At 44.6% G+C, this 27,480-nt stretch overlaps 1 protein-coding gene and 1 non-coding gene across 3 annotated transcripts; one reads left to right on the forward strand and one right to left on the reverse strand.

The window, feature by feature from the left end:
- Positions 1-388: 388 nt before the first annotated feature.
- On the forward strand, positions 389-26,256 carry ghdc (GH3 domain containing). 2 transcript variants are annotated; one of them, XM_020454353.2, is made up of 11 exons: positions 389-461; positions 1,439-1,738; positions 17,015-17,211; positions 17,404-17,598; positions 17,911-18,030; positions 18,217-18,514; positions 23,636-23,831; positions 24,299-24,370; positions 24,570-24,703; positions 25,018-25,106; positions 25,409-26,256. In XM_020454353.2, exons 2-11 carry the CDS (start codon positions 1,450-1,452, stop codon positions 25,625-25,627), a joined length of 1,809 nt encoding a protein of 602 aa, XP_020309942.1. In that variant the 5' UTR covers positions 389-461; positions 1,439-1,449; the 3' UTR covers positions 25,628-26,256. The 2 variants fall into 2 exon arrangements, with proteins under 2 accessions (XP_020309942.1, XP_020309941.1); XM_020454352.2 differs by lacking the exon at positions 389-461 and adding an exon at positions 817-1,131.
- On the reverse strand, positions 4,649-4,720 carry trnae-cuc (transfer RNA glutamic acid (anticodon CUC)). Its single transcript has one exon. It is a non-coding gene; the product is annotated as a tRNA-Glu (tRNA).
- Positions 26,257-27,480: the final 1,224 nt, after the last annotated feature.

Below are 27,480 nucleotides of genomic sequence, written 5' to 3' on the forward strand. Positions count from 1 at the left end.
GAGGCCAGGTTTCCTGCTGACACCACGGAGGAGGTGAATGTCAGGAACCCAGAAGTTCCTGCTGTGACTGCTGGGCTGGGGCCGATGTCTCTCCAGGTGCCTTTGTCTCGTCATTTAACCTTCAAACAGCCATGTTCTTGACACCTAGAATCCAACCAACACGAACACTGCAGGCACTGGTTGAAAAGCAGCCATAAGTAGTAAGACAGAGTAAGTGGAGAGAAATTTGCTGCCGTTCAGATGTAGATTGGATTGGACTGTGACTGAAGGAGTGGGATGTGTCTATGTTTGTATTTGCATGTCGTTTTCTCCGCCTTTTACCAGCAATGGATTGTTTTATTTTCTCGTTCACTACCCAGTACAGTAGGTGGCGGCAAAACAGTTTATATGTTGTAGTCTGCCAATAAACTTTAAAGAAGAAGAAGAAGAATCAGCAGAGAGGAAGAGGCGAAGCGAGAGAGGTATACTCCGCCCAAAATTCATCTACACAAATAAGACCATGAAGTGAGGAATTTTTGTATGGAGGTCAACAAAAAATGTAATTACTAATTTGCTATGTGAGGCTTATTTTATCTAATATACGTGTCGTAAATGTTAGGTTGTTACGAATGCACTGACATACGTGGACGACCGTGGCATTTCGGCAACTTAAAAAAAACGACTATATTGCAGTTGTGCCTGACATGCGTATCTGCCCTCTCATTGGCTAGAATCACAGATAGTTTAGATATAAAAAATCTTTGCTAGAATGGTCCCATCTGATCTCGCCTCCCTTCTATCTTTAACGAAATGTATATCCATTGTTAGTGGCCACTCGACCATCTTGTCTATATAATAGAAAATCTTTGGTGTGACCGGTCGAAACAAGGAAGTGAAATTCTTGCTTTAAAACATCTTGCAAAGTGAAGAATCCTCATGTTTTAAACTTAGTTAACGGACTGGACAATGCATTTCCATTTGTTAAAGTTAACAAATTGACAGCTTTAACGTGAACGAAAACCTTTTTATCTTATTTTGAAATGATTTATGAGTTGATCAGTTCGATGGCTATATTAGGGCGGTCGAAATTTATTCGTTGTGCATTAGTCATTACAATTCTCTCCATTATTATAGCCACTGGACAAAGTCTTGGTAAGCTACATTATGAATATTTGAAGTGAACCATTGCTTTGACTACTGAACTGATAGCCTAGCGGTGATTTATGTGCGCTTCCATGGTAATAGCCCGTTTTAAAGATTTGTTCATTAAACTTCCTGTTCCAGGTGGGAAAATAACTTCTTAGTCTATGTTCAAAAACAACTTAATGGAATACGAACAGCCTATTGCTATTTCTGACGTATGTAGATTGATCATGTTTATCGACTGGTTGTTATGGATGTGTGTAGACCAACAGCGCTCTCGCGTGACCGATTCTGTGCTTTCCACCTTGTGTAACAGAGCTCCTCGGGATGCTGCGTCCTTTGCCCAGTGTGCTTGGAGTCCTGTCTCTGGGTGGAATGGCGCTGCTTTGGAGGGACATAAGCTCGAAAGTGAAAGGAGAGAACCGGACTTTGAGCAGTCTGCTAAGCCAGTATTTTGCCGTGAAGGTTGTGGGTTGGCTGGGTAAGCGGCAAAGAGGGAAACTGGAAGCCGATACGCTGAATATACGGCAAGTTCAAGAGGAAACTCTTCTAAAGCGCCTGCGCAAGAACGCTGACACATGTTATGGAAAGCAGTATGATTTTAGCTCAATCAAAGGTAATCATTCCACGTTATTATAAGACACTTGCATAATAATGCACATTTGTTCACTTGCACAATATAGCCCACCAATGACCGTGCACGTTCTGCTCTCAGCATATTCGACCTCAGCAAAAGCTTGTGATGTAAGGTCATTATGCCAGTGATGTAACTTTTTGCTAAGTGATTGACTGCCTCTACGTTCTGATGACATGCTTGCGATAACTCACATCACGTTTCCTCAAATTGCAATAAATTGTATGATGTAGGCTAGCCCAAGAATGTAGTCTTTTAAATGTAGTTTAGATGAGCCTACCATTACTAAAGCCTTTTCAGACAGTAAATCGGATTCAGTCTTTTACGATTACGTCTTGATGTTACCAAATTAAAATATTGATACCAACCTGGCCAGATAGCACGATTTGCGTCAGTTCTGCCATCTGACCAGGTTGGTTGACGGCAGAACTGACGCAAATCGTACTAGCAACCAACCTGGCCAGGTAGTAGGATTTGTGTCAGTTCTGCAGTCACATTCTGCGATTGGTTTGCGACACTGGTCAGCCGATATATGCTACGTCAACTGCAGCAGTGTATTTGATTTGTGCATGTGCCAGCAGCTCAGAAAAGGGTAATTGGTCAATTTTTAACTTGGGACAGGCGTGAGACAGGGGCGCTCAAGTACAGTAGGTGGCGTTAATGCACAACGTTGGATGCCAGCTGCGGATGAACCCCTCAGATGAAGGGGTGGGGCAACGGATACTGTCCATCGGTGTATGGCTAGCTAGCTGCCACCGCAGTGTTCAGCTGTGGCATCCAACGTTACATTATTGTGCATTAACGCCACCTACTGTACTGGAGCACCCCAGCCTCCTGCTTGCCCTAATTAAAAAATATACCCCGTCTGCCGGGCACTGTTTTCCCGCAGTTCTGTTAACAACGGCGAGGGAAGGTGTTTGGCAGGCTGTAGCAAACGTCACTATGTGTTAGCTTTGTCAGCTAGTCCTAAAGAGGACTCAGGTGGCGGGATTGACTCTGTTTTTTAGCTAGCTAACTATCAAGCTAGTTAGCACACAGTGTTGCACCGGCCTCCCGCCTGCTGTGCTAGGGGGAGGTGGGTGTGACCGCTAGGCTTGCACATTTTGAGAAATACTCAGAGGTGGGAATTAACGGGAATATATGGGAATTATTGGAAATAAATGCAAATGAATATTAATACCATTTAAATGTAGATGTTTTTTGCATTGGATATATTTACCATTTCATATGGAGACAGAAACAGAAACATTTGACCTTATCATAAGTAGACATAATTGGAAATGATTAAATCCTTCCAATAGAAATAAAAACATTTAGTTACAAATGGAACTAAATGAGTTGACTCTTCACATGGGATGATTTCACTGAACAACAAAAGAAAGGGAATATTGAATGATCCTCCATTATCCATCGCATCTCCCAATAACGTTTTCAACATACATATGTAAAATGATAGTCTAGAAACTAAAGCTTTGGTTGTCTTCCTCTCAGGCTTCCATGTCTTCTCCCTGGACTTCCTCAATGTCCAATTTTTGAACATCAGACTCTGAGGCCTCATCTTCACAGTTACTTTCCTACCTTGTTGAGGATAGCTCGTTGTCGGGCGCAAAAAGACTCAAATTTGCCTGGATGGCCACCAATTTTTCGACCCTTATATTGGTCAGCCTGTTGTGTGCTTTGGTGTGTGTGTTCCCAAACAAGGACCAGTTGCCCTCTGAGGCGGCTGATGTTGGTGGGATTTGGAAGATGGTGGGGGCAACAGGGGAAAGAGCCTCAGATCCACAAAGTCCATTCCACCAGGATGCTCTTACCAGCATACTTGGGGTCCAACATGTACACTGAGGTGTGTATGGGCTGCAGGCAGAAGTGTTCACGCTTTTTGATGTATTTCAGAACTGAAGTTTCCTCTGCTTGGAGCAACAGTGAAGTGGGCAGGGCAGTACAGATTTCTTCTCTTACATCTGCAAGCAGAGTCTGAACATCAGACAGAATGGCATTGTCTCCCTCAATCCATGCAATTTCTACTGCTATAGGTTTCAGGAGTTTCAGGCTGCTTAACCACTCTCTCCCAAAATACATCATCCAGGAGGATCCTCTTGAAGCGGCTGTCTATATCGGCAGACTGTGATATGGCCATTTCTTGGAGATTCCTTCCCCTCCAGGAGACTGTCAAACATGATGACCTCCACCTCAACAGGTGTTGCTGGGCAGCTTCAATGTGGTGTTTTTGTTCTTCTCACTTTGCTTGGTGAGGTAGATTGCTGCTATAACTCTTCACATACCTAACCATTTCCTTGGCTCTCTTGTAGTGTATTCCTTGTTTTCAGTGCCATGATGTTCTTGAGGAGCAGATTCAATGCATGAGCAGCACAGCCTGAACATATGATGGAAGAATGCACTGTGCATCCCGGGCTTAACTTCCCATGGAACATTTCTGAAAAGTTTCCAACCCTTTGCAACCTTAGCTTAGACAGTGTCCTTCCCCCCCTGCCTGTCGGGCACTGTTTTCCTGCAGTTCTGTTAACGACTTGTGAGGGCAGGTGTTCGGCAGACGGGACCACTGACTATCGGTATCTAGCTAGCAGGACTCTGGGTTCATGCAGAATCCAAATGGGGTGCTAATGCATGAACCAATGGGATGCTCTAGGAGGGGTTGTACATACATTTTTTTTTAAATATAACCTTAATTTAACTAGAGAAGTCAGTTAAGAACAAATTCTTATTTGCAATGACGCACTACTCCGTCCAAACGTGGACAACACTGGGCCAATTGTGCACCGCCCTATGGGACTCTCCATCACGGGAACCAGAGACTACAGTGACGCACGCCTCTTGCACTGAGATGTAGTGCCTTAGACCGCTGCGCCAATGCCGGGCGAGCCCAAAGAGTGGTTCTCTGACCGGGAATCGAACCCGGGCCACGGCAGTGAGTGTGCCAAATCCTAACCACTAGACCACCAGAGATTCTAGGCGGGGTTGTTCATGAAGGAACCAATGGGAGGTGCGGGGGCCAGGGTGCATATAAAATAGAAGTATAAAAAGGGGTTCCTGCAGATGTGGGCTGCAGTCAAATCAAAATCAAATCTAATTCACCTTACAGTGAAATACTTACTTACAAGTCCTTAACCAACAATGCGGTTTAAAGGAAAATAAAAGTAACAAATTAAAGAGCAGCAGTAAAATAACAATAGCGAGGCTATATACAGGGTGTACATCTACAGAGTAGAGGTCGACCGATTATGATTTTTCCAAATCAAATTTATTTATATAGCCCTTTGTACATCAGCTGATATCTCAAAGTGCTGTACAGAAACCCAGCCTAAAACCCCAAACGGCAAGCAATGCAGGTGTAGAAGCACGGTGGCTAGGAAAAACTCCCTAGAAAGGCCAAAACCTAGGAAGAAACCTAGAGAGAAACCAGGCTATGTGGGGTGGCCAGTCCTCTTCTGGCTGTGCCGGGTGGAGATTATAACAACATGGCCAAGATGTTCAAATGTTCATAAATGACCAGCATGGTCAAATAATAATAATCACAGGCAGAACAGTTGAAACTGGAGCAGCAGCACGGCCAGGTGGACTGGGGACAGCAAGGAGTCATCATGTCAGGTAGTCCTGAGGCATGGTCCTAGGGCTCAGGTCCTCCGAGCGAGAGAGAGAGGGAGAGAAAGAAAGAGAATTAGAGAGAGCATACTTAAATTCACACAGGACACCGGATAGGACAGGAGAAGTACTCCAGATATAACAAACTGACCCTAGCCCCCCGACACATAAACTACTGCAGCATAAATACTGGAGGCTGAGACAGGAGGGGTCAGGAGACACTGGCCCCATCCGATGATACACCCGGACAGGGCCAAACAGGAAGGATATAACCCCACTCACTTTGCCAAAGCACAGCACCCACACCACTAGAGGGAAATCTTCAACCACCAACTTACCATCCTGAGACAAGACCGAGTATAGCCCACAAAGATCTCCGCCACGGCAAAACCCAAGGGGGGGCGCCAACCCAGACAGGAAGATCACATCAGTGACTCAACCCACTCAAGTTCATACCGACAACCCCTCCGAGGGACGGTATGAAAGAGCCCTGGTAAGCCAGTGACTCAGCCCCTGTAATAGGGTTAGAGGCAGAGAATCCCAGTGGAAAGAGGGGAACCGGCCAGGCAGAGACAGCAAGGGCGGTTCTTGCTCCAGAGCCTTTCCGTTCACCTTCACACTCCTGGGCCAGACTACACTCAATCATATGACCCACTGAAGAGATGAGTCTTCAGTAAAGACTTAAAGGTTGAGACCGAGTTTGCGTCTCTCACATGGGTAGGCAGACCATTCCATAAAAATTGAGCTCTAAAGGAGAAAGCCCTGCCTCCAGCTGTTTGCCTAGAAATTCTAGGGACAATTACGAGGCATGCGTCTTGTGACCGTAGCGTACGTGTAGGTATGTACGGAAGGACCAAATCAGAGAGATAGGTAGGAGCAAGCCCATGTAATTTTGTAGCATGTAAGCTTTGTAGGTTAGCAGTAAAACCTTGAAATTAGCCCTTGCCTTGACAGGAAGCCAGTGTAGGGAGGCTAGCACTGGAGTAATATGATACATTTTTTTGGTTCTAGTCAGGATTCTAGCAGCCGTATTTAGCACTAACTGAAGTTTTATTTAGTGCTTTATACGGGTAGCCGGAAAATAGAGCATTGCAGTAGTCTAACCTAGAAGTGACAAAAGCATGGATTAATTTTTCTGCATCCTTTTTGGACAGAAAGTTTCTGATTTTTGCAATGTTACGTAGATGGAAAAAAGCTGTCCTTGAAACAGTCTTGATATGTTCTTCAAAAGAGAGATCAGGGTCCAGAGTAACACCGAGGTCCTTCAGTTTTATTTGAGACTAACTGTACAACCATTAAGATTAATTGTCAGATTCAACAGAAGATCTCTTTGTTTCTTGGGACCTAGAACAAGCATCTCTGTTTTGTCCGAGTTTAAAAGTAGAAAGTTTGCAGCCATCCACTTTCTTATGTCTGAAAGACATGCTTCTAGCGAGGGCAATTTTGGGGCTTCACCATGTTTCATTGAAATGTACAGCTGTGTGTCATCCGCATAGCAGTGAAAGTTAACATTATGTTTTCGAATGACAACCCCAAGAGGTAAAATATATAGTGACAACAATAGTGGTCCTAAAACGGAACCTTGAGGAACACCGGAATTTACAGTTGATTTGTCAGACGACAAACCATTCACAGAGACAAACTGATATCTTTCCGACAGATAAGATCTAATCCAGGTTAGAACTTGTCTGTGTAGACCATTTTGGGTTTCCAATCTCTCCAAAAGAATGTGGTGATCGATGGTATCAAAAGCAGCATTAAGGTCTAGGAGCACGAGGACAGATGCAGAGCCTCAACGCCGATCCCGATTATTGGAGGACCAAAAAAAGCCGATGCAAGTTCTCCCACTGATAATCTCCCTCGATCTGGGGCTCCACGCAAGATCTCACCCCGTGGGGTCAAAATGATCACAAGAAAGGTGAGCAAAAATCCCAGAACCACACGGGGGGACCTAGTGAATGACCTGCAGAGAACTGGGACCAAAGTAACAAAGCCTACCATCAATCAGTAACACACTACGCCGCCAGGGACTCAAATCCTGCAGTGCCAGACGTGTCCCCCTGCTTAAGCCAGGACATGTCCAGGCCCGTCTGAAGTTTGCTAGAGAGCATTTGGATGATCCAGAAGAAGATTGGGAGAATGTCAGATGAAACCAAAATCTAACTTTTTGGTAAAAACTCAACTTGTTGTGTTTTGAGGACAAAGAATGCTGAGTTGCATCCAAAGATCGCCATACCTACTGTGAAGCATGGGGGTGGAAACATCATGCTTTGGGGCATGTTTTTCTGCAAAGGGACCAGGACGACTGATCCGTGTAAAGGAAAGAATGAATGGGGCCATGTATCGTGAGATTTTGAGTGAAAACCTCCTTCCATCAGCAAGGGCATTGAAGATGAAACATGGCTGGGTCTTTCAGCATGACAATGATCCCAAACACATCGCCCGGTCAACGAAGGAGGGGCTTCGTAAGAAGCATTTCAAGGTCCTGGAGTGGCCTAGCCAGTCTCCAGATCTCAACCCCAAAGAAAATCTTTGGAGGGAGTTGAAAGTCCGTGTTGCCCAGCCACAGCCCCAAAACATCACTGCTCTAGAGGAGATCTGCATGGAGGAATGAGCCAAAATACCAGCAACAGTGTGTGAAAACCTTGTGAAGACTTACAGAAAACGGTTGACCTCTGTCATTGCCAACAAAGGGTATATAACAAAGTATTGAGAAACTTTTGTTATTGACCAAATACTTATTTTCCACCATAATTTGCTAATTAATGAATTAAAAATCCTACAATGTGATTTTCTGGATTCTTTTTTTCTAATTTTGTCTGTCATAGTTGAAGTGTACCTATGATGAAAATGACAGGCCTCTCTCATATTTTTAAGTGGGCGAACTTGCACAATTGGTGGCTGACTAAATACTTTTTTGCCCCACTGTATATATTTAAATTTTTTAATTTGATTTGTAATAATGACAATTACAACAATACTGAATGAACACTTATTTTAACTTAATATAATACATCAATAAAAATCCATTTAGCCTCAAATAAATAATGAAACATGTTCAATTTGGTTTAAATAATGCAAAAACTAAGTGTTGGAGAAGTAAATGTGCAATATGTGCAATAAAAAGCTAACGTTTGAGTTCCTTGCTCAGAACATGAGAACATATGAAAGTTGGTGGTTCCTTTTAACATGAGACTTCAATATTCCAAGGGAAGAGGTTTTAGGTTGTAGTTAATATAGTATTTATAGGACTATTTCTCTCTATACCATTTGTATTTCATATATCTTTGACTATTGGATGTTCTTATATGCACTATAGTATGTGTAACAGTGTAACAGTATAGCTTCCGTCCCTCTCCTCGCCCCAACCTGGGCTCGAACCAGGAACACATCGACAACAGCCACACTCGAAGCAGCATTACCCATCGCTCCACAATGGGGAATAACTACTCCAAATCTCAGAGCGAGTGACGTTTGAAACGCTATTAGCGCGCACCCCGCTAACTAGCTAGCCATTTCACATCGGTTACACCAGCCATTAGGCTGATAGGCTTGAAGTTTTAAACAGCGCAGTGCTTGCAAAGAGCTGCTGGCAAAACACATGAAAGTGCTGTTTGAATGAATGCTTACGAGCCTGCTGCTGCCTACCATCGCTCAGTCAGACTACTCTATCAAATCATAGACTTAATTTTAACATAATAACACATAGAAATAGTCATATTCAGATTCCAAGAACACAGGATGAGATGTTACTATCCTTTGCGCAAGCACTTCCAAGAGTTCATGAACTGGTGAAATTTGGGGAGTGCATCGTCAGTAGTGTACCTTTGGTTCCTAGGGTGTTTCGGCCTTTCACACTATACACCCTCCCCAAAGGCGGCCAGCGACAGGGTGATCAATCCTACGCTTGCGTCCCATTCCAAATTAGTCATAGGAGTTGCCTTGTTGTTGATAGCCAACATCCCATGGGACTATACATGGCAGGGGCATCCTCCTCCCTGAGTCAAGCATTGTTGACCGCATACCTCCTGGCCCTCTCACTTCGGGGCCCAGCTGGGGTCTTTCCTCTTCATCCAGAGCCACTGACTGCTGCCTTCTGCCGCCTCCGATACAGCTTTGATTGCCGAACGCTGGCTCTGGCCCTTAATTCCCAGGTCTCTAAGCAGTCTGGTTGTAGATGTTGCCACAAAACCTCTGCAGCCCACCTCCACTGGTCGGACTTCTGTGTTCCAGCCATGATGCCGTGCTTCGGCAGCTAGACCGACATTGCGCAGATGTTTTCGCTCATAAGCCTCATCTACTGAGTCCTGCCAAGGTACTGTGAGCTCAATGATGAAGACCTTCTTGAGCGAACGGGACCAGAGCACCATGTCAGGTCTTCGGGTGGTGGTTGCGATCTCCAGAGGAAACACAAGTTGCCGGCCAATGTCAGCTAGCATTTTCCAGTCGCGGGCCAAGCGCAGCTGGTCTCGCTCCAATGGTGTAGAGCCGCTCTTCGGTGGTTTAGCCCCTTCGCGGACAAAGGTTGTCCGTAAGGGGTGTGATGCTGCTGGGGGTGGTAGGGGGGTGGCAGCTCGCTTGTCCTCCAGGGCGGACGCAAGGTTTTTAAGGACTTGGTTGTGACGCCAAGTGTAGCGTCCTTGTGTGAGGCTTGTTTTACACCCTGTGAGAATGTGCCTGAGGTTGGCTGGCATGGAACAGAGGGCACAGTCCGGATCTTCACCATACCATTGGTGAAGATTAACTGGTGTTGGAAGGACGTCATATGTTGCTCTGATGGAAAAGCTCAACCGCCTCACTTCCATGGCCCACAGATCCTTCCAGCTGATCTTCCTCTTCTCCACACTGTCCCATCGAGTCCACTGTCCCTGTTTGGCAAGAGAGACTGCCTTGGCCCACCTTGCAGCCTCCTCCTGATGGCGTAATTCCTGCACTGCCATCTTCCGCCGCTCTGGTGCAGTGGCCTTACTCTAAGCAGCATGGCTAGTTAGCCCAAGGCCTCCTCTCCCTTGCTGAACATGACCCACAATGTCAGCATGTCTGAGGGCTGCTGTTGCCTCCTGGACTGCTTTTCCTGGCCTCCATTTGCGCCCAGTTGCCAAGATCAGCGTGTTGTTGCTCACCACTGGGTCTCGAGATTCATTCAGTGTCATCTGGAGCCTGGTTTTTGCACACTTGAATTCCTCTGTTAGACTGGTGAGGGGCAGCTTGAGGACACCATCTCCATAGAAGCCTATAGTGGTAAGGCATCGTGGAACTCCGAGCCACTTCTTTAAGTAGCCTGTGACTCCTCTTTCCATCTTCTCCACTGTTGAGATTGGAACCTCATACACTGCTAGATGCCACAACACCCGGGGTAGGAGACCAAACTGCATTAATATGGTTGAAACTATCATAGGCTGCCCAAACTGTTGCATATACCCTGCCTCTGCGTGCAATGAACACAAGAGAAGTGACACAATTTCACCTGGTTAATATTGCCTGTTAACCTGGATTTCTTTTAGCTAAATATGCAGGTTTAAAAATATATACAGTGCCTTGCGAAAGTATTCGGCCCCCTTGAACTTTGCGACCTTTTGCCACATTTCAGGCTTCAAACATAAAGATATAAAACTGTATTTTTTTGTGAAGAATCAACAACAAGTGGGACATAATCATGAAGTGGAACGACATTTATTGGATATTTCATACTTTAAAAAAAAATCAAAAACTGAAAAATTGGGCGTGCAAAATTATTCAGCCCCTTTACTTTCAGTGCAGCAAACTCTCTCCAGAAGTTCAGTGAGGATCTCTGAATGATCCAATGTTGACCTAAATGACTAATGATGATAAATACAATCCACCTGTGTGTAATCAAGTCTCCGTATAAATGCACCTGCACTGTGATAGTCTCAGAGGTCCGTTAAAAGCGCAGAGAGCATCATGAAGAACAAGGAACACACCAGGCAGGTCCGAGATACTGTTGTGAAGAAGTTTAAAGCCGGATTTGGATACAAAAAGATTTCCCAAGCTTTAAACATCCCAAGGAGCACTGTGCAAGCGATAATATTGAAATGGAAGGAGTATCAGACACTGCAAATCTACCAAGACCTGGCCGTCCCTCTAAACTTTCAGCTCATACAAGGAGAAGACTGATCAGAGATGCAGCCAAGAGGCCCATGATCACTCTGGATGAACTGCAGAGATCTACAGCTGAGGTGGGAGACTCTGTCCATAGGACAACAATCAGTCGTATATTGCACAAATCTGGCCATTATGGAAGAGTGGCAAGAAGAAAGCCATTTCTTAAAGATATCCATAAAAAGTGTTGTTTAAAGTTTGCCACAAGCCACCTGGGAGACACACCAAACATGTGGTGTTGCAACAATGCAAAACGTTATGTTTGGCGTAAAAGCAACACAGCACATCACCCTGAACACACCATCCCCACTGTCAAACATGGTGGTGGCAGCATCATGGTTTGGGCCTGCTTTTCTTCAGCAGGGACAGGGAAGATGGTTAAAATTGATGGGAAGATGGATGGAGCCAAATACAGGACCATTCTGGAAGAAAACCTGATGGAGTCTGCAAAAGACCTGAGACTGGGACGGAGATTTGTCTTCCAACAACACAATGATCCAAAACATAAAGCAAAATCTACAATGGAATGGTTCAAAAATAAACATATCCAGGTGTTAGAATGGCCAAGTCAAAGTCCAGACCTGAATCCAATCGAGAATCTGTGGAAAGAACTGAAAACTGCTGTTCACAAATGCTCTCCATCCAACCTCACTGAGCTCGAGCTGTTTTGCAAGGAGGAATGGGAAAAAATTTCAGTCTCTCGATGTGCAAACTGATAGAGACATACCCCAAGCGACTTACAGCTGTAATCGCAGCAAAAGGTGGCACTACAAAGTATTAACTTAAGGGGGCTGAATAATTTTGCACGCCCAATTTTTCAGTTTTTGATTTGTTAAAAAAGTTATCCAATATCCAATAAATGTCGTTCCACTTCATGATTGTGTCCCACTTGTTGTTGAGTCTTCACAAAAAAATACCGTTTTATATCTTTATGTTTGAAGCCTGAAATGTGGCAAAAGGTCGCAAAGTTCAAGGGGGCCGAATACTTTCGCAAGGCACTGTACTTCTGTGTATTGATTTTAAGAAAGGCATTGGTGTTTATGGTTAAGTACAGTCGTCCAACGATTGTGCTTTTTTCGCAAATGCGCTTTTGTTAAATCATCCCCCAGCGTTGCATCGATTATATGCAACGCAGGACACGCTAGATAAACTAGTAATATCATCAACCATGTGTAGTTATAACTAGTCATTATGATTGATAGATTTTTATAAGATAAGTTTAATTCTAGCTAGCAACTTACCTTGGCTTCTACTGCATTCGCATAACAGGCAGGCTCCTCGTGGAGTGCAATGAGAGGCAGGTGGTTAGAGCGTTGGACTAGTAAGGTTGCAAGATTGGGTCCCCCGAGCTGACAAGTTGAAAATCTGTCGTTCTGCCCCTGAACAAGGCAGTTAACCCACCGTTCCTAGGCCGTAATTGAAAATAAGAATGTGTTCTTAACTGACTTGCCTAGTTAAATAAAGGTATGAAAAAATCGGCACCCAAAAATACCGATTTCCGATTTGTTATGAAAACTTAAAATCGGCCCTAATTAATCGTCCATTCCGATTAATCGGTCAACCTCTAGTACAGAGTCAATGTGCGGTGGCACTGCTTAATTGAGGTAATATGTACATGTAGGTAGAGTTATTCAAGTGACTGTGCATAGATATTAAGTTATCTATACATAGTCACTTTAATAACATAGTCACTGGGATCTGCAGCCTGCAAGGGCGTTCCTGCATGTGGGCATTCCTGTATCTGCCTGACAGTATGGAAGGAGTGGTGAAGGAAACTGTCTACCGGTCGTCCCAGCCTCCCGCTAGCACAGCAGGCGGGAGTGACACCTTGTTATAACTAGCTAGCGAGCACACCGTGTTGTACCGGAGAAAACCATGTCTGACAGGCTGGGGGTGACACTGTGTGCTCGCTAACTAGCTAGCTTGCTTGTTAGCACACGCTATCGCCCCGCCTCCTGTGTACCTGAGAAAACCGTGCCTGACAGGCAGGGGGATAGGGCGACACCGTGTGCTAACTAACTAGCTAGCTTGCTCGTTAGCGACATGTGTGCTAACTTTCTAGCTAGCAAACAGTGTCACCCCCTTCTCGTAAATTCCGGAGAAAACTGTGCCTGACTGGCGGGGGCTAGGGCGACACCGTGTGCTAACTAGCGTGCTACTTAACAAATGGTGTGGCCCTAGCCACTGCCTGTCAGGCACAGTTTTCGCCCTAGCCCCCACCTTCTACCTGCTGTTTACCGTACTAGCTGGCAAAGCTAGCACACATGTTCCTTTGCTCCCGCATGCCGAACACCTGCCCTCGCTGTCGTTAACAGAAAACAGTGCCCGAGAGGCGGAGGCGAAGGACACTGTCTACCGGTGTATAGCTAGCTAGCTACCATTGTCGCCCCGCCCATTCTTCTGTGGAATTCATCAGCAGCTGGCCCCCAACGTTATTGTGGATTAACACCACCTACTGTACTGGAGTGGCAATGGCTTCTTCCTGTCCTAGCATAAAAATCGACCAATCGAAGTATAAAGAGAGGTTCCTGCAAGAATGCCCACATGCAGGAGTGCCCTGAATTGCAAGCCGCAATTTCACCCTTCTCGGATCAACTCGCAACACCAACCACATTACACAATAAAGGCAAAAAGGTTCTGACACTTTGTCGGAGCCTATGACCGCATGTACCGGTACTTAATTTGCAGACTTAGACCATGTCACAGTGAACGAGCCAAGATGTCTGACAATTGTTTACAACCTAAGAATTTGTCTACGACGTGGAAATTTGGTCTGGGAAGGCAAAATCGTGGCATAAGTAGGCTAAAATCGTACAGCATGCAAAGGCGGTTGTTTTTCCAGAGGTAGACTGTTTTGGCTGCCAGAGCCATTCAAATACTCCATCTAAACTTTAATGGATTCTCGATTGCTATAAGATTCTAGAAATAAAGCCCTTTTTTATATCACATCAAAATGAAATAATTTCACAAATGCAAAACATACTCTTAGTGTAGACTGTTTTAACCCGCTTTATCACAGTTTCAGGCTACAGTATTTTTCAGTTACAATATATTTCGGGCGGCCTCCTTCTGTTACACACAGGTGTTCGGAGCATGCTAGATGTTAATGCTAGATAGCTAATTAGCATAAGTGGTCGCCTCGGTCTTCCGTTTGTCTTCCATAAACACGTGCTGCAACATGGAGCTAACCCTAAAGGCAAAAACTGCTAAAGGTGTGTAGTAATTTAACCTTTTATTATTAATTCTCGTTGATATGGAATATACCTTCATCAATAGGCATTAAAGGTACACCACCGTTCAAGTTTGGTGTCACTTAGAAATGTCCTTGTTTTTGAAAGAAATGCTCTTTTTTTTGTCCATTTTAAAATAACCTAAAATTGATCAGAAATACAGTGTAGACATTGTTAATGTTGTAAATGACTATTGTAGCTGGAAACTGCAGATTTTTTATGAAATACCTACATAGGCGTACAGAGGCCCATAATCAGCAACCATCACTCCTGTGTTCCAATGGCACATTGTGTTAGCCAATCCAAGTTTATCATTTTAAAAGGCTAATTGATTATTAGAAAACCCTTTTGCAATTATGTTAGCACAGCTGAAAACTGTTGTCTTGATTAAAGAAGCAATAAAACTGGCTTTCTTTAGACTAGTTGAGTATCTGGAGCATCAGCATTTGTGGATTCAATTACAGGCTCAAAATGGCCAGAAACAAATAACCTTCTTCTGAAACTTGTCAGTCTATCCTTGTTCTGAGAAATGAAGGCTATTCCATGCGAGAAGTTGCCAAAAAACTGAAGATCTCGTACAACACTGTACTACTCCCTTCACAGAACAGCACAAACTGGCCCTAACCAGAATAGAAAGAGTGGGAGGCCCCAGTGCACAACTGAGCAATAGGACAAGTACATTAGTGTCTAGTTTGAGAAACAGATGCCTCCCAAGTCCTCAACTGGCAGTTTCATTAAATAGTAACCGCAAAACACCAGTCTCAACGTCAACAGTGAAGATACAACACTGGGATGCTGGCCTTCTAGGCAGAGTTGCAAAGAAAAAGCCATATCTCTGTCCAGTGTCTGTGTTCTTCTGCCCATCTTAATCTTTTCTTTTTATTGGCCAGTCTGAGATATGGCTTTTTTTGTGTTGTATTACTCGAGACCAAGCGGTATTGGGTGTCATATTGGGAGTCTTGGTCTTGTCTCTGTGTTGGATACATTTGTACTCTATCTTTCGCGGACAGTGAGGACTCATAGTTTCTTGCCCAGACCATCTAGAGTAAAAAAAAAACGTATAATTCTCAGCTTCCATTCAGTCAGCGCATAAAACCGATTCGCCAGGCCAAATATATAAACTCCTTTCTTGAAACATTAATATTGTTAGCAGTTGTTACTCTTCAATAACACAGACCCCAAAGCAATTCAGGGGGAAGAAAATAGGTTTATTCAAAGAGGACAAATCATAGATGTTATGCTGAGAGGTAAATGTTCATTCTCCCCTGTCCTTAGTGATTCTCTCCACAGAACAAATGCACGGGATGTAGTTTTATAACCCAGCCCTAGCCTGTGGTTTATCAATTAGAATTCCTTGCAATACAACTGGGCCAATGGCCAAATAACAAGTATCCTATTTCAGGCTCAATGTATAAACAATTTGGACGAATGAGAACTTGCAATGTAGCTATGAGTTCCTGAGTGAAACTCCTCCCATGTCTCTGACCCATTGAACATGAATCCCCCATTACAGAAAAAACACTATTTCCATGGATCATTAGTACTCTATTGACTTTTAGTCCTCTTGACCTTTAGTACTCTATTGAACTCTCGTCCTCTGTGTTGTGTATTATCTTCTCTTTTTATAAAACACAAAGGGCCAGTGGTGTAGTGGGCATTTTTTCCCCCAGTGGGCATTGCTTATACTCACTTCTTAATCCCTACTGATGCATATCAAAGTAGTGTAGTGGATGTATATGACTTATCAATTATGTAGTACAATAGAGAAATCATGCACAAAGTACCCTACACAGTCGTAAAGCACGTGAAATATATTCACATGGGCACCGCACACACAGCCTAGTTTCAGCAGAATATCATCTGCAGGCAGCAAGCGTGTGCAGCGCTCAACTGGTTTTGGGATGGAGCAGCTCACAGAAGAATGACATCGGTCATTCGGTTTGCTCCAGTCTTGGTCTTGAATCGGTCTCGATTGAAGTGGTCTCGAACATAACACGGGGTTATAGTATGGTCAGGCGTACGGTACGGACAACGAACACCAATTGCATTTTATCGATGGCAATTTGAATGCACCGAGATACTGTGACGAAATCCTGAAGCCCATTCTGGTGCCATCACCTCATGTTTCATGATAATGCGTGGCATAAATGTATTCCCAGTCGTGAAATCCATAGATTAGCGCCTAATGAATTTATTTACATTTACTGATTTCCTTATATGAACTAACTGAACTGTAAAATCTTTTAAATTGTTGCTTTTGTATATTTTTTGTTCAGTGTACAATTCAGACAATGTTCTGTGTCCTCAGACTGTGAGGCCTTTCGTACACGTCACCCGGTGACGACGTATGAGCACTATCGTGAGCTGGTGACGCGAGTGGCGGCTGGAGAAGAGAAGGTCCTCATAGCTGAGAAACCCCTTATCTTAGCCATGACATCGGGTACATCTGGGGCCAGCGCCATGCTGCTGAGCACCAAGGACACCAACACAGAGTTCTTCCTACAGGTCAGACAGTGGAAATGCTCCCTATTAGCCCCAATGACAATTTTCCTTAGCTACTATTACTTCACCTATCCAATTGTAAATACTGTGCTTATAGGAAGAGAGGATGACCATTTTATTTTGGTCATGACTATGTTTGTGTGTTCTTGACACTCTCACTGTGTGTGTGTGTGTGTGTGTGTTCCTCCACCCCAGGGCGTGGCTGTGTGTCTGGATGCCATGCGGCGTGCGTTCCCAGCCAGCGACAGCCTCCAGCGCACCACCAAGCTCTTCTACTCGCCCACCTTTCGCCAGTCTGAGGCAGGCATCCCCATTGGGCCTAACTCCTCCACCCCGGCTTCGTCCCGCCACATGCTCAACCTATACACCACACCCGCACCCGCCTTCCAGGTAGGGTTGGCACCAGGGTTGTGTTCATAAGGGCACGCTGCAGCAAAACGTTTTGCAACGGAAAGGAGTTCATGTTGTATGTCTTTTCCGTTTTCCTCCGTTTCATTTCTAATAAACAAGAGGTCCGTGCCTTGCTCAAGGGCATAACGGCGGAAGAAACAGAATGCTGTTGTCACTGAAAACATGTTTTTCAAATTGTAAAGTGTAAATATGCTACTACGATTAACAGGGAAACAAAAGTTATCATTGTGTCTTTTTGAACTTGAACACACTTCTATATTACTGTAATTATGGTGCCAACCTCCCTTCCAGGTGCCCAGTGAGAGAGACACCCTCTACCTGCACCTCCTCTTTGCCCTCAAAGACCCCAGCGTGGGTACCCTGGAGTCCAACTTCGCCTCCACTGTCTTTTATGCCTTCAGTGCCCTCCAGGTACTGTAGCTAGAGATGAACACACATACCAGGATTGGGAAAGCTGGTTTACTGTATTGTGTAAATACTGTATAGTTATACTCTTATGTAAAGAGCACATAGGATAAACCTCCATTGCAGCACTCTTATTACTGTGTAATTATTTATATTTGATAATGCCATCTTCTGTCCGCCCCCCTCCCCCAGGAGCGTTGGCAGGAGCTGGTGGAGGACATCAAGCTGGGTCGAGTCAGCCCTGTTCTGACCCTGGAGCCAGGGGTGAGGGCCAGCCTGGAGGGCCAGATGAAGCCAGACCCGGAGCGCGCCACCCAGCTCCGGACCCACTTCCAGCAGGGCTTTGTGGGCATCGTGCGGCGCCTCTGGCCCCAGCTCAACCTGGTGCTGGCTGTGGACTCTGGATCTAATCAGATCTATGGGGAGATGCTGCGGGAGCGCTACTGCCAGGGGATTCCCTTCTACTCACCCTTCTACGCCGCCACCGAGGGTGAGTGCACAGGAGACTCATCACATTGTGACATCAAGAGTATACAGGCTTCATCTATTGAGAATGACAATGTAACAGTGGCCCTGTCTGTGTGTCTGCCTCTTCCATGTGCATGTGTATTCATGCGAGTGTGGTAGTTGGTTGAAGCCAAAATTATAGCAAAGACCATAAGATAATCAGTGCTTGATTTAGACTAAAAATAGGTGCCGGTACTCATTTTGGATGCCAGTACTGGTTTATAGTATTCTCTTGGGTATGCAATCTGGTTTCCACTCAGGTTATGGATGTTTCACTGCAACCTTAAAGGTAATCAATGATGTCACCATTGCCCATGATTCTAAGCAATATTGTGCTGCTATTTTTACTGACGTGGCCAAAGCTTTTGATATCGGTAGACCATTCCGTTCTTGTGGGCCGGCTAAGGAGTATTGGTGTCTCTGAAGGGTTTTCCGCCTGGTTTGCTAACTACCTCTCTCAAAGAGTGCAGTGTATAAAGTCAGAAAATCTGCTATCTCAGCCACTGCCTGTCACCAAGTGAGTACCCCAAGGCTCGATCCTAGGCACCATGCTCTTCTCAATTTACATCAACAACATAGCTCAGGCCGTAGGAAGCTCTGCCATCCATTTATATGCAGATGATACAGTCTTAAACTCAGCTGGCCCCTCCCTGGATTTTGTGTTAAATTGCTCTACAACAAAACTTTCTTAGTGTCCAACAAGCTTTCTCTACCCTTAACCTTGTTTTGAACACCTCCAAAACAAAGGTCACGTGGTTTGGTAAGAAGAATGCCCCTCTCCCCACAGGTGTGAGTACTATCTCGGAGGGTTTAGAGCTTGAGGTAGTCATCTCATACAAGTACTTGGGAGTATGGCTAGACGGTACACTCCTTCTCTGAGCACATATCAAAGCTGCAGGCTAAAGTTAAATCTAGACTCTTTCACCCCAGCTGCCAAACTAACCCTGATTCAGATGACCATCCTACCCATGCTAAATTACAGAGACATAATTTATAGATTGGCAGGTAAGGGTGCTCTCGAGCAGATAGATGTTCTTTACCATTCGGCCATTAGATTTGCTCCTTATAGGACACATCACTGCACTCTATACTCCTCTGTAAACTGGTCACCTCTGTATACCCGTCGCAAGACTGGTTGATTACCAGCATGGTGCCGACAGAGATGGTCGCCTCGCTTCGAGTTCTTAAAAAACTATGCAGTATTTTTTTTTTAATGTATTTCTTCTTACATAGTTACCCCAGGAAATCTTAAGTCTTATTACATACAGATGGGAATATCTATTGGATGTAAGAGCAACGTCAACTTACCAACATTACTACCAAGAATACGATTTTCCCAAAGCGGTTCCTCTGTTCGGACCACCACCCAGGACAATGGAGCGAAGTCCAGTAGGCGATCCAAAACAATGATGCCGCAAATAAAGCAGCCACCTGGCCAGGCTCCATAGACATGCACACCGCTCCCGAGTATATATCCAATGTCCAGTCTCTTGACAACAAGGTAGATGAAATTCGAGCATGGGTTGCCTTCCAGAGACATCAGAGATTGTAACATTCTCTGTTTCACGAAAACATGGCTCTCGGGATATGTTGTTAGAATCGGTTCAGCTACCGGGCTTCTCCATGCATCGCACTGACAGAGATAAACACCTCTCTGGGAAAAGGAAGGGCGGGGGTATATGCTTTATGATTAACGGCTCATGGTGTAATCATAACAACATACAGGAACTCAAGTCCTTCTGCTCACCTGATCTAGAATTCCTTACAATCAAGTGCCAGCCATTTTATCTACCAAGAGAATTCTCGTCAGTTATAGCCACAGCTGTGTACATTACCCCTCAAGCGGACACCAAGACGGCCATCAAGGAACTTCACTGGACTATATGCAAACTGGAAACCATACATCCTGAGGCTGCATTTCTTGTAGCTGGGGATTTTAACAAAGCAAATTTGAGAACAAGTCTACCTAAATTCTACCAGCATATTGATTGCGCTACATGCATGCGTAATACCCTCGACCACTGCTACTCTAAATTCCGCGATGCATACAAAGCCCTCCCTCGCCCTCCCTTTTGCAAATTCGATCATGACGCCATTTTGCCCTTTCTGTCTTATAGGCAGAAACTCAAACAGGATCTACCAGTGACAAGAACCATTCAACACTGGTCTGACCAATTGGAAGCCACGCTTCAAGATTGTTTTGATCACGTGGACTGGAATATGTTCCGGTCAGCCTCAGAGAATAACATCAACTTATACGCTGACTCGGTGAGTGCGTTTTATAAAGAAGTGCATTGGAGATGTTGTGACTATTTAACCCTAACCAGAAACCGTGGATGGATGGCGGCATTCGCGCAAAACTGAAAGTGCGGTCCACCACATTTAACCATGGAAAGAGGTCTGGGAATAAAGAGGTCTCAAATAGCTATTCCCTCCGCAAGGCAATCAAACAAGTGAAATGCCAGTACAGGGACAAGGTGGAGTCGCAAATTCAATGACTCAGACTCGAGACATATGTGGCAGGGTCTACAGGAAATCATGGACTACATAAAGAAATCCAGCCACATCACGCTTCCAGACAAACTAAACCCAGTGCCACCGTCGCGGCCCGCTAACAAGTACTGCACCCCCCCCTCTGGCCTGCTGGCCCAGACTAGCCGCATCCTCAAAGCATGCGCAGACCAGCTGGCTGGTGTGTTTACAGACATATTCAATTGCTCCCTATCCCAGTCTGTTGTCCCCACATGCTCCAAGATGGCTACCATTGTTCCTGTACCCAAGAAGTCAAAGATAACTGAACTAAATGACTACCGCCCCGTAGCAGTCACTTCTGTCATCATGAAGTGCTTTGAGAGGCTAGTCAAGAATCATATCACCTCCACCTTTCCGGCCATCCTAGACCCACTTCAGTTTGCACAACGCCCCAACACGTCCACAGACGACGCAATCGCCATCACACTGCACACTGCCCTATCCCATCTGGACATAAGGAATACCTATGTAAGAATGCTGTTCATTGACTACAGATCAGCATTCAACACCATAGTACCCTCCAAGCTCATCAACAAGCTGGAGGCCCTGGGTCTCAACCCGCCCTGTACAATTGGATCCTGGACTTCCTGACGGGCCGACCCAGTTGGTGAACGTAGGAAACATCTCCACTTCGCTGATCCTCAACACTGGGGCCCCTCAAGGGTGTGTGCTCAGCCCCCTCCTGTACTCCCTATTCACCCACGACTGTGTGGCCATGCAGACAACACAACAGTAGTGGGCTTGATTACCAACAACGACGAGACAGCCTACAGGGAGGAGGTGAGGGCACTTGGAGTGTGGTGTCAGGAAAACAACGTCTCGCTCAACGTCAACAAAACAGAGGTGGTGATCGTGGACTTCAGGAAAGAGCAGAGGGAGCACTCCCTTATCCACATCGAAGGGACAGCAGTAGAGAAGGTGGAAAGTTTTAAGTTCGTCAGGATACACATCACAGACAAACTGAAATGGTCCACTCACACAGACAGTGTGGTGAAGAAAGTTTGTCATCCAAAACTCTGACAAACTTTCACAGATGCACAATCGAGAGCATCCTGTCGGGCTGTATCACAGCCTGGTACGGCAACTGCACCGCCATCAACCACAAGGCTCTCCAGAGGGTGGTGGTCTGCACAATGCATCACCAAGGGCAAACTACCTGCCCTCCATGACACCTACAGCACACAATGTCACAGGAAGGCTATAAAGATAATCAAGGACATCAACCACCCGAGCCACTGCCTGTTCACACCGCTACCATCCAGAAGGTGAGGTCAGTACAGGTGCATCAAAGCTGGGACCGAGAGACTGAAAAAGCTTCTATCTCAAGGCCATCAGACTGCTAAACAGCAATCACTAACTCCCAGAGCCTTTTGCCTACATTGAGACCCAATCACTGGCCAGTTTTAATAAATTGATCACTAGTCACTTTATACAATGCACTATAAAAAAAAATGGCACTTTAATAATTTGACATATCTTACATTACTCAATTCACATGTATATACTGCATTTTATACCATCCATTGCTCTTTCCCTATGCCGCTTGGCCATTGCTCATCCATATACTTACATGTACATATTATCATTCACCCCTCTAGATTTGTGTGTATTAGGTGGTAGTTGGAATTGTTAGTGCAGTAATACCTAACAAGTGATCTATCAGAACTAGAAGCTCAAGCATTTCACTACACTCGCATTAACATCTGCTAACCATGTGTATGTGACAAATAAAATTCCATTTGATTTTATGCTTATTTATAAAACCCTCTTACTCCCCCCTACCTGGGCCTCACTCCCCCCTATCTGAGATATCTACTGCAGCCCTCATCCGCCACATACAACACCCGTTCTGCCAGTCACATTCCAAAAGCACACACATCCCTGAGTCGCTCCTCTTTCCAGTTCGCTGCAGCTAGCGACTGGAACGAGCTGCAACAAAGACTCAAACTGGACAGTTTTATCTCAATCTCTTCATTCGAAGACTCGATCATGGACACTCTTACTGACAGTTGTGGCTGCTTTGTATGATGTATTGTTGTCTCTACCTTCTTGACCTTTGTGCTGTTGACTGTGCCCAATAATGTTTGTACCATGTTGTTGTATTGCTACCATGTTGTTTTTTATGTTGTGTTGCTGCCTTGCTATGTTGTTGTCTTAAGTCTCTCTTTATGTAGTGCTGTGTTGTCTCTGTTGTAGTGATTTGTGTTTTGTCATATATATTTCATTTATATTTTTTTAATCTCAGAACCCGTCCCCGCACGAGGCCTTTTGGTAGGCCGGCATTGTAAATAAGAATTTGTTCTTAACTGACTTGCCTTGTTAAATAAATAAAATAATATATTTAGGTGCAGGAATTCCACAATACTTTTGAGCTAATCGGCTAAAGAGGTGCAGGGGCTCAAGCAGTAGTGAATCTGAGGTGCCAGTGCTCAGCTCCGGTGAGCACCAAGTCATGTACTGAACATAATTTAGATGGTACTACACGTGTGTATCTGTGTCTCTTTTATATGTGTCTCTGTGTTCCTGCACTCTTACGTTATGTCTCTGTGTTAACATCCCTGTGCCCCTGCAGGTCTGATTGGGGTGAACCTGTGGCCTGAGGAGGAGCGGAGGAGGTACTTGCTGTGTCCTCGCTCCATGTTCTGTGAATTCCTCCCAGAAGCCAGTTTGGACCAGGAGACGCCTGAGAAACACACACTTCTCATGGAGGAAGTGCAGGAGGGACACAGCTATGAGCTGGTCGTCACCAACGCATCTGGACTCTTCAGGTAAAACATCATTGTACTTTAAAACATGCTAATATCAGGTATTTTGACTTCCATTGGTTTTTGGTTGGGAAAATCATTACGTTTTATGAAGAATCAGACTTTAATGTAACTTCAAACCAAGTTACTGAGCAAAGTCACAATCCCTTTCAGAGACCTTAAGATGATTTGGGCATGAGATTTAAAACTTGTCATTATTGGGTACATTGACTTCCATTGGTTTTTGGTTTGAAAAATGCTAAAGTTGGCAAAAAATGGCAGTGGCTAAGTGTAAAAAAAGAACGTGTGGATTCCACTCTGTCCTTGTCCATAGACTGCTTACAAGGTAGGGAAACAAATATAACATTTTGTAATTTGAGTGAACTATCCCTTTAACTGAAGCTCCTCCTGTTGTTATCCAAGCACTGCATTTGTGTTGACTGATATGTGATTTGACAGGGATATCTCTTCTTTTTTTTTTTGTCTCTTAGATATCGTATGGGAGATATAGTAAAAGTGGTTGGCTTCCACAATCAGTGTCCAGTTGTCGAATTTCAATACAGGTACAGTACTGCATCCAGTGTGTACCTTATCTGTACGTACTTGGGTTGGTGAGAATACCTGTGTTCTGATGGGGATAGATGCTGAGGGGATGGTTTTTGTGCCTGTGTGTGGGACTGTTCTAAAGTACTCGTGTGTGTGTGTGTGTGTGTGTGTGTTGTTGTGTGTGTGTTCGTTTATGTGCATGACCTGTGTGTGTAGGCGGGGTCAGATGCTGAGCGTGCGGGGGGAGAAGGTGTCTGAGGTGATGTTTCTGGGGGCTCTGAAGCGAGCCATCAGCCAGTGGCCCGGGGCTCAGCTAGTTGACTACTGCTGCGCAGAGAGCGCCATAATGGGTAAGACGGCTCTCTACTTGCTTTTGTAGTAGTGCCAATTGGTGTAGGGTGAAGTTGTTCCTAGACACTGATCTTAGGTCAGTATTGCTTTTCCCCCCTCTAATGGTTAAAGTTAGGATTGGGGGAGGGAATTCTGATCCTAGATCTGTACCTAGGGGAAACTTCACCCCAGAGTGATGCTGGGGTGAAATTTTACTGGAAGCATATGATTGGATGTTCACTCATAGGGGGATTAGACCATTGAAGATATGGCATATTGTATGTTGGCTCCAGCTTGATTTGTGCAGTGGTTGATCATCATGTATCTGTTGCAGGAGAGTCTTGTGGAGGTTCTGATCCTCACTATCAAGTGTTTGTGGAGCTAAAGGGGGTGAGGAACCTGACAGAGGAGCAACGCTACAAGGTAGGGAAACATTTTGTGTTCAGTTTCACTTGTTTCATTTCAGTACCTGTCAACATGAGTTCGCGTACATTTCTTTCTGTTTTATGCCAATTCCTGGAGAACGTATTCCATAACTTGTTTCGGTTGTGTGGTTACGATGGAAAATAATATATTGCTCCTGAAATAACTTCTATTTTGCCCCTCTTCTCTTTCTCAATCTCTAACTCCCTCTCTTTCACACATACTCTAAAATACCCTCTCGCTTGCTCGCACACACATACAAACAAAAATATACACACACCCCACCTGCACCTGTTCACCAGTTGGACCAGTGTGTCCAGGAGGACTCGGCTGTCTACAAGTCGTTCCGGTTCAAAGGCAGCATCGGACCAATGAGAGTGCAGATGGTGGCAGAGGGTGCATTCAAGGAACTGCGTAAACAAATGATGGCCTTCTCCAACACCTCGCCCAACACGTTCAAAATGCACCGCGTACTACGCAGAAAGGAGTACGCTGACTTCTTGTTAGGGAAGACCATCTGAACGGCATTATGGGAGGTGAACTCGACCGGAAAGTGGAGACGTGTGTGTTGTGCACTGCAACCGTGGAGAGGAATATTATTCTCTATGAAAGTGAATGTCATTTGTTGACATAGTCATTTTAGGAGACAGGCAATCTGTGAAAATGACAAATGACAACTATCGTTTGGTAACCCACTGAACAGCTACAGCGACAAGGGTATTTAAAATCATATGAGGACTTCTGCTTTTTTCTAATGGACATCTATGTGTTAGAAACGAAGTTCAACTGGTTGTCTTGTCAACATTCTCTACCCCTTACGTGATGGAAATCAGTATCTTTCCCTCCAGACTTAGACAAAAAATCACTCAAGTCTTTCGACAATAATCGAACAACTGATTGTAAATCCACAGGCATCTAATGCCCACTCCTTCAGTGAAGACGATTTTCTTACTCTTTTGGACAGTTAAACCTGTGCTGGATAAACTTTACACACAATGTTTATGGACATTATAATATGTTATATTTTGTTTGCCCCTATCTTGTCCAACTTCATGGACTGACTTTGCCCTTTGAACCTTGACATTCACAGACAAAATTCAGTCTTGTATAACAATGATTTTTATTTGCAAATAAAAGTGGTAATAGTGTATTCTGTTCTTACTCTGTCTTACACCTCCACAACGAGGGCAAAGAGTAGTGAGAGTGGAGCTGCCCCTTGGCCATCTGGCTAGAGGCCAGGGGTGTCTGCTGGTTTTTGGTAATTTCCTTTCAATTTGTGTCCAATTAAGACCTAGACATAGGAACTCCCCTCTAACTAATCAATTACCTTAATTGACCAATCAAGCAGCAGGAAAAGTGAAAACCCGCAGACACCCAACTCTCCAGGACTGGGGTTTGACATATGCTCCAGACCAGGGCCCGGTTTCCCGAAAGCATCTTAAGGCTCACTTCATCATTGGAACCTTCGTAGGAGCATTGTTTAATCTCCAAACTGTTTACCAAAACCATCGTTCGTAAAGTTGCACTTGAAAACGCTGGTTATTTGCCCGACTGCTTCAGACCACTGGTAAAACAGCTCAACCTGTTCTAGTAGCATTTCGCATGATTCTGTACGTAAATCAGAGACACTCCACTTAGTAGGATATGTTACCTTACGTATGATATGTATAAAAGGATTAGGTTTAGAGGAGGGGTTAGCTAAAAGGATTAGGTTTAGAGGAGGGGTTAGCTAAAAGGATTAGGTTTAGAGGAGGGGTTAGCTAAAAGGATTAGGTTTAGAGGAGTGGTTAGCTAAAATGATTAGGTTTAGAGGAGGGGTTAGCTAAAAGGATTAGCTTTAGAGGAGGGGTTAGCTAAAAGGATTAGGTTTAGAGGAGGGGTTAGCTAAAAGGATTAGGTTTAGAGGAGTGGTTAGCTAAAAGGATTAGGTTTAGAGGAGGGGTTAGCTAAAAGGATTAGGTTTAGAGGAGGGGTTAGCTAAAAGGATTAGGTTTAGAGGAGGGGTTAGCTAAAAGCATTAGGGGAAAGGGTTAGCTAACATGCTAAGTAGTTGCAAAGTAGCTAATAAGTAGTAAGTAGATGAAAGTTGCTAAAATGCTGAAGTCGTCTGTGATTCGAAACCTTTGGGTTGCTAGACGTTTGCGTTATACCACCCTAATTCCGTTTTTTTTCTTCAAGTAACCACCTGGCTTATGTAACAAAATAAAACTATGAGTCTATGAGCCCAGTCTATGAGACCAGGCTCAACAGCTAAGTGCTTTGTTAGATAATTTTTTTTGTGCCCTTACTCATCACATTATACACAGAAGAGCTCCACTAAAGATATAATCAAGCTTTTTATCGGTCTCTCTGTGACCGTCGTTAACTTGAGAAA

This window comes from Oncorhynchus kisutch, linkage group LG20 (genome assembly GCF_002021735.2).
Source record: "Oncorhynchus kisutch isolate 150728-3 linkage group LG20, Okis_V2, whole genome shotgun sequence".
NCBI lineage: Eukaryota > Metazoa > Chordata > Actinopteri > Salmoniformes > Salmonidae > Oncorhynchus > Oncorhynchus kisutch.

What these genes read in the sequence shown, in the direction of transcription:
- ghdc (XM_020454352.2), top strand. Translation starts at nt 1,020, where the DNA reads ATGATTTATGAGTTGATCAGTTCGATGGCTATATTAGGGCGGTCGAAA. An exon ending in AGCCACTGGACAAAGTCTTG is followed by an intron (nt 1,132 to 1,438) that starts GTAAGCTACATT and finishes CTTGTGTAACAG; the next exon opens with AGCTCCTCGGGATGCTGCGT. An exon ending in AACGCATCTGGACTCTTCAG is followed by an intron (nt 23,832 to 24,298) that starts GTAAAACATCAT and finishes TTTGTCTCTTAG; the next exon opens with ATATCGTATGGGAGATATAG.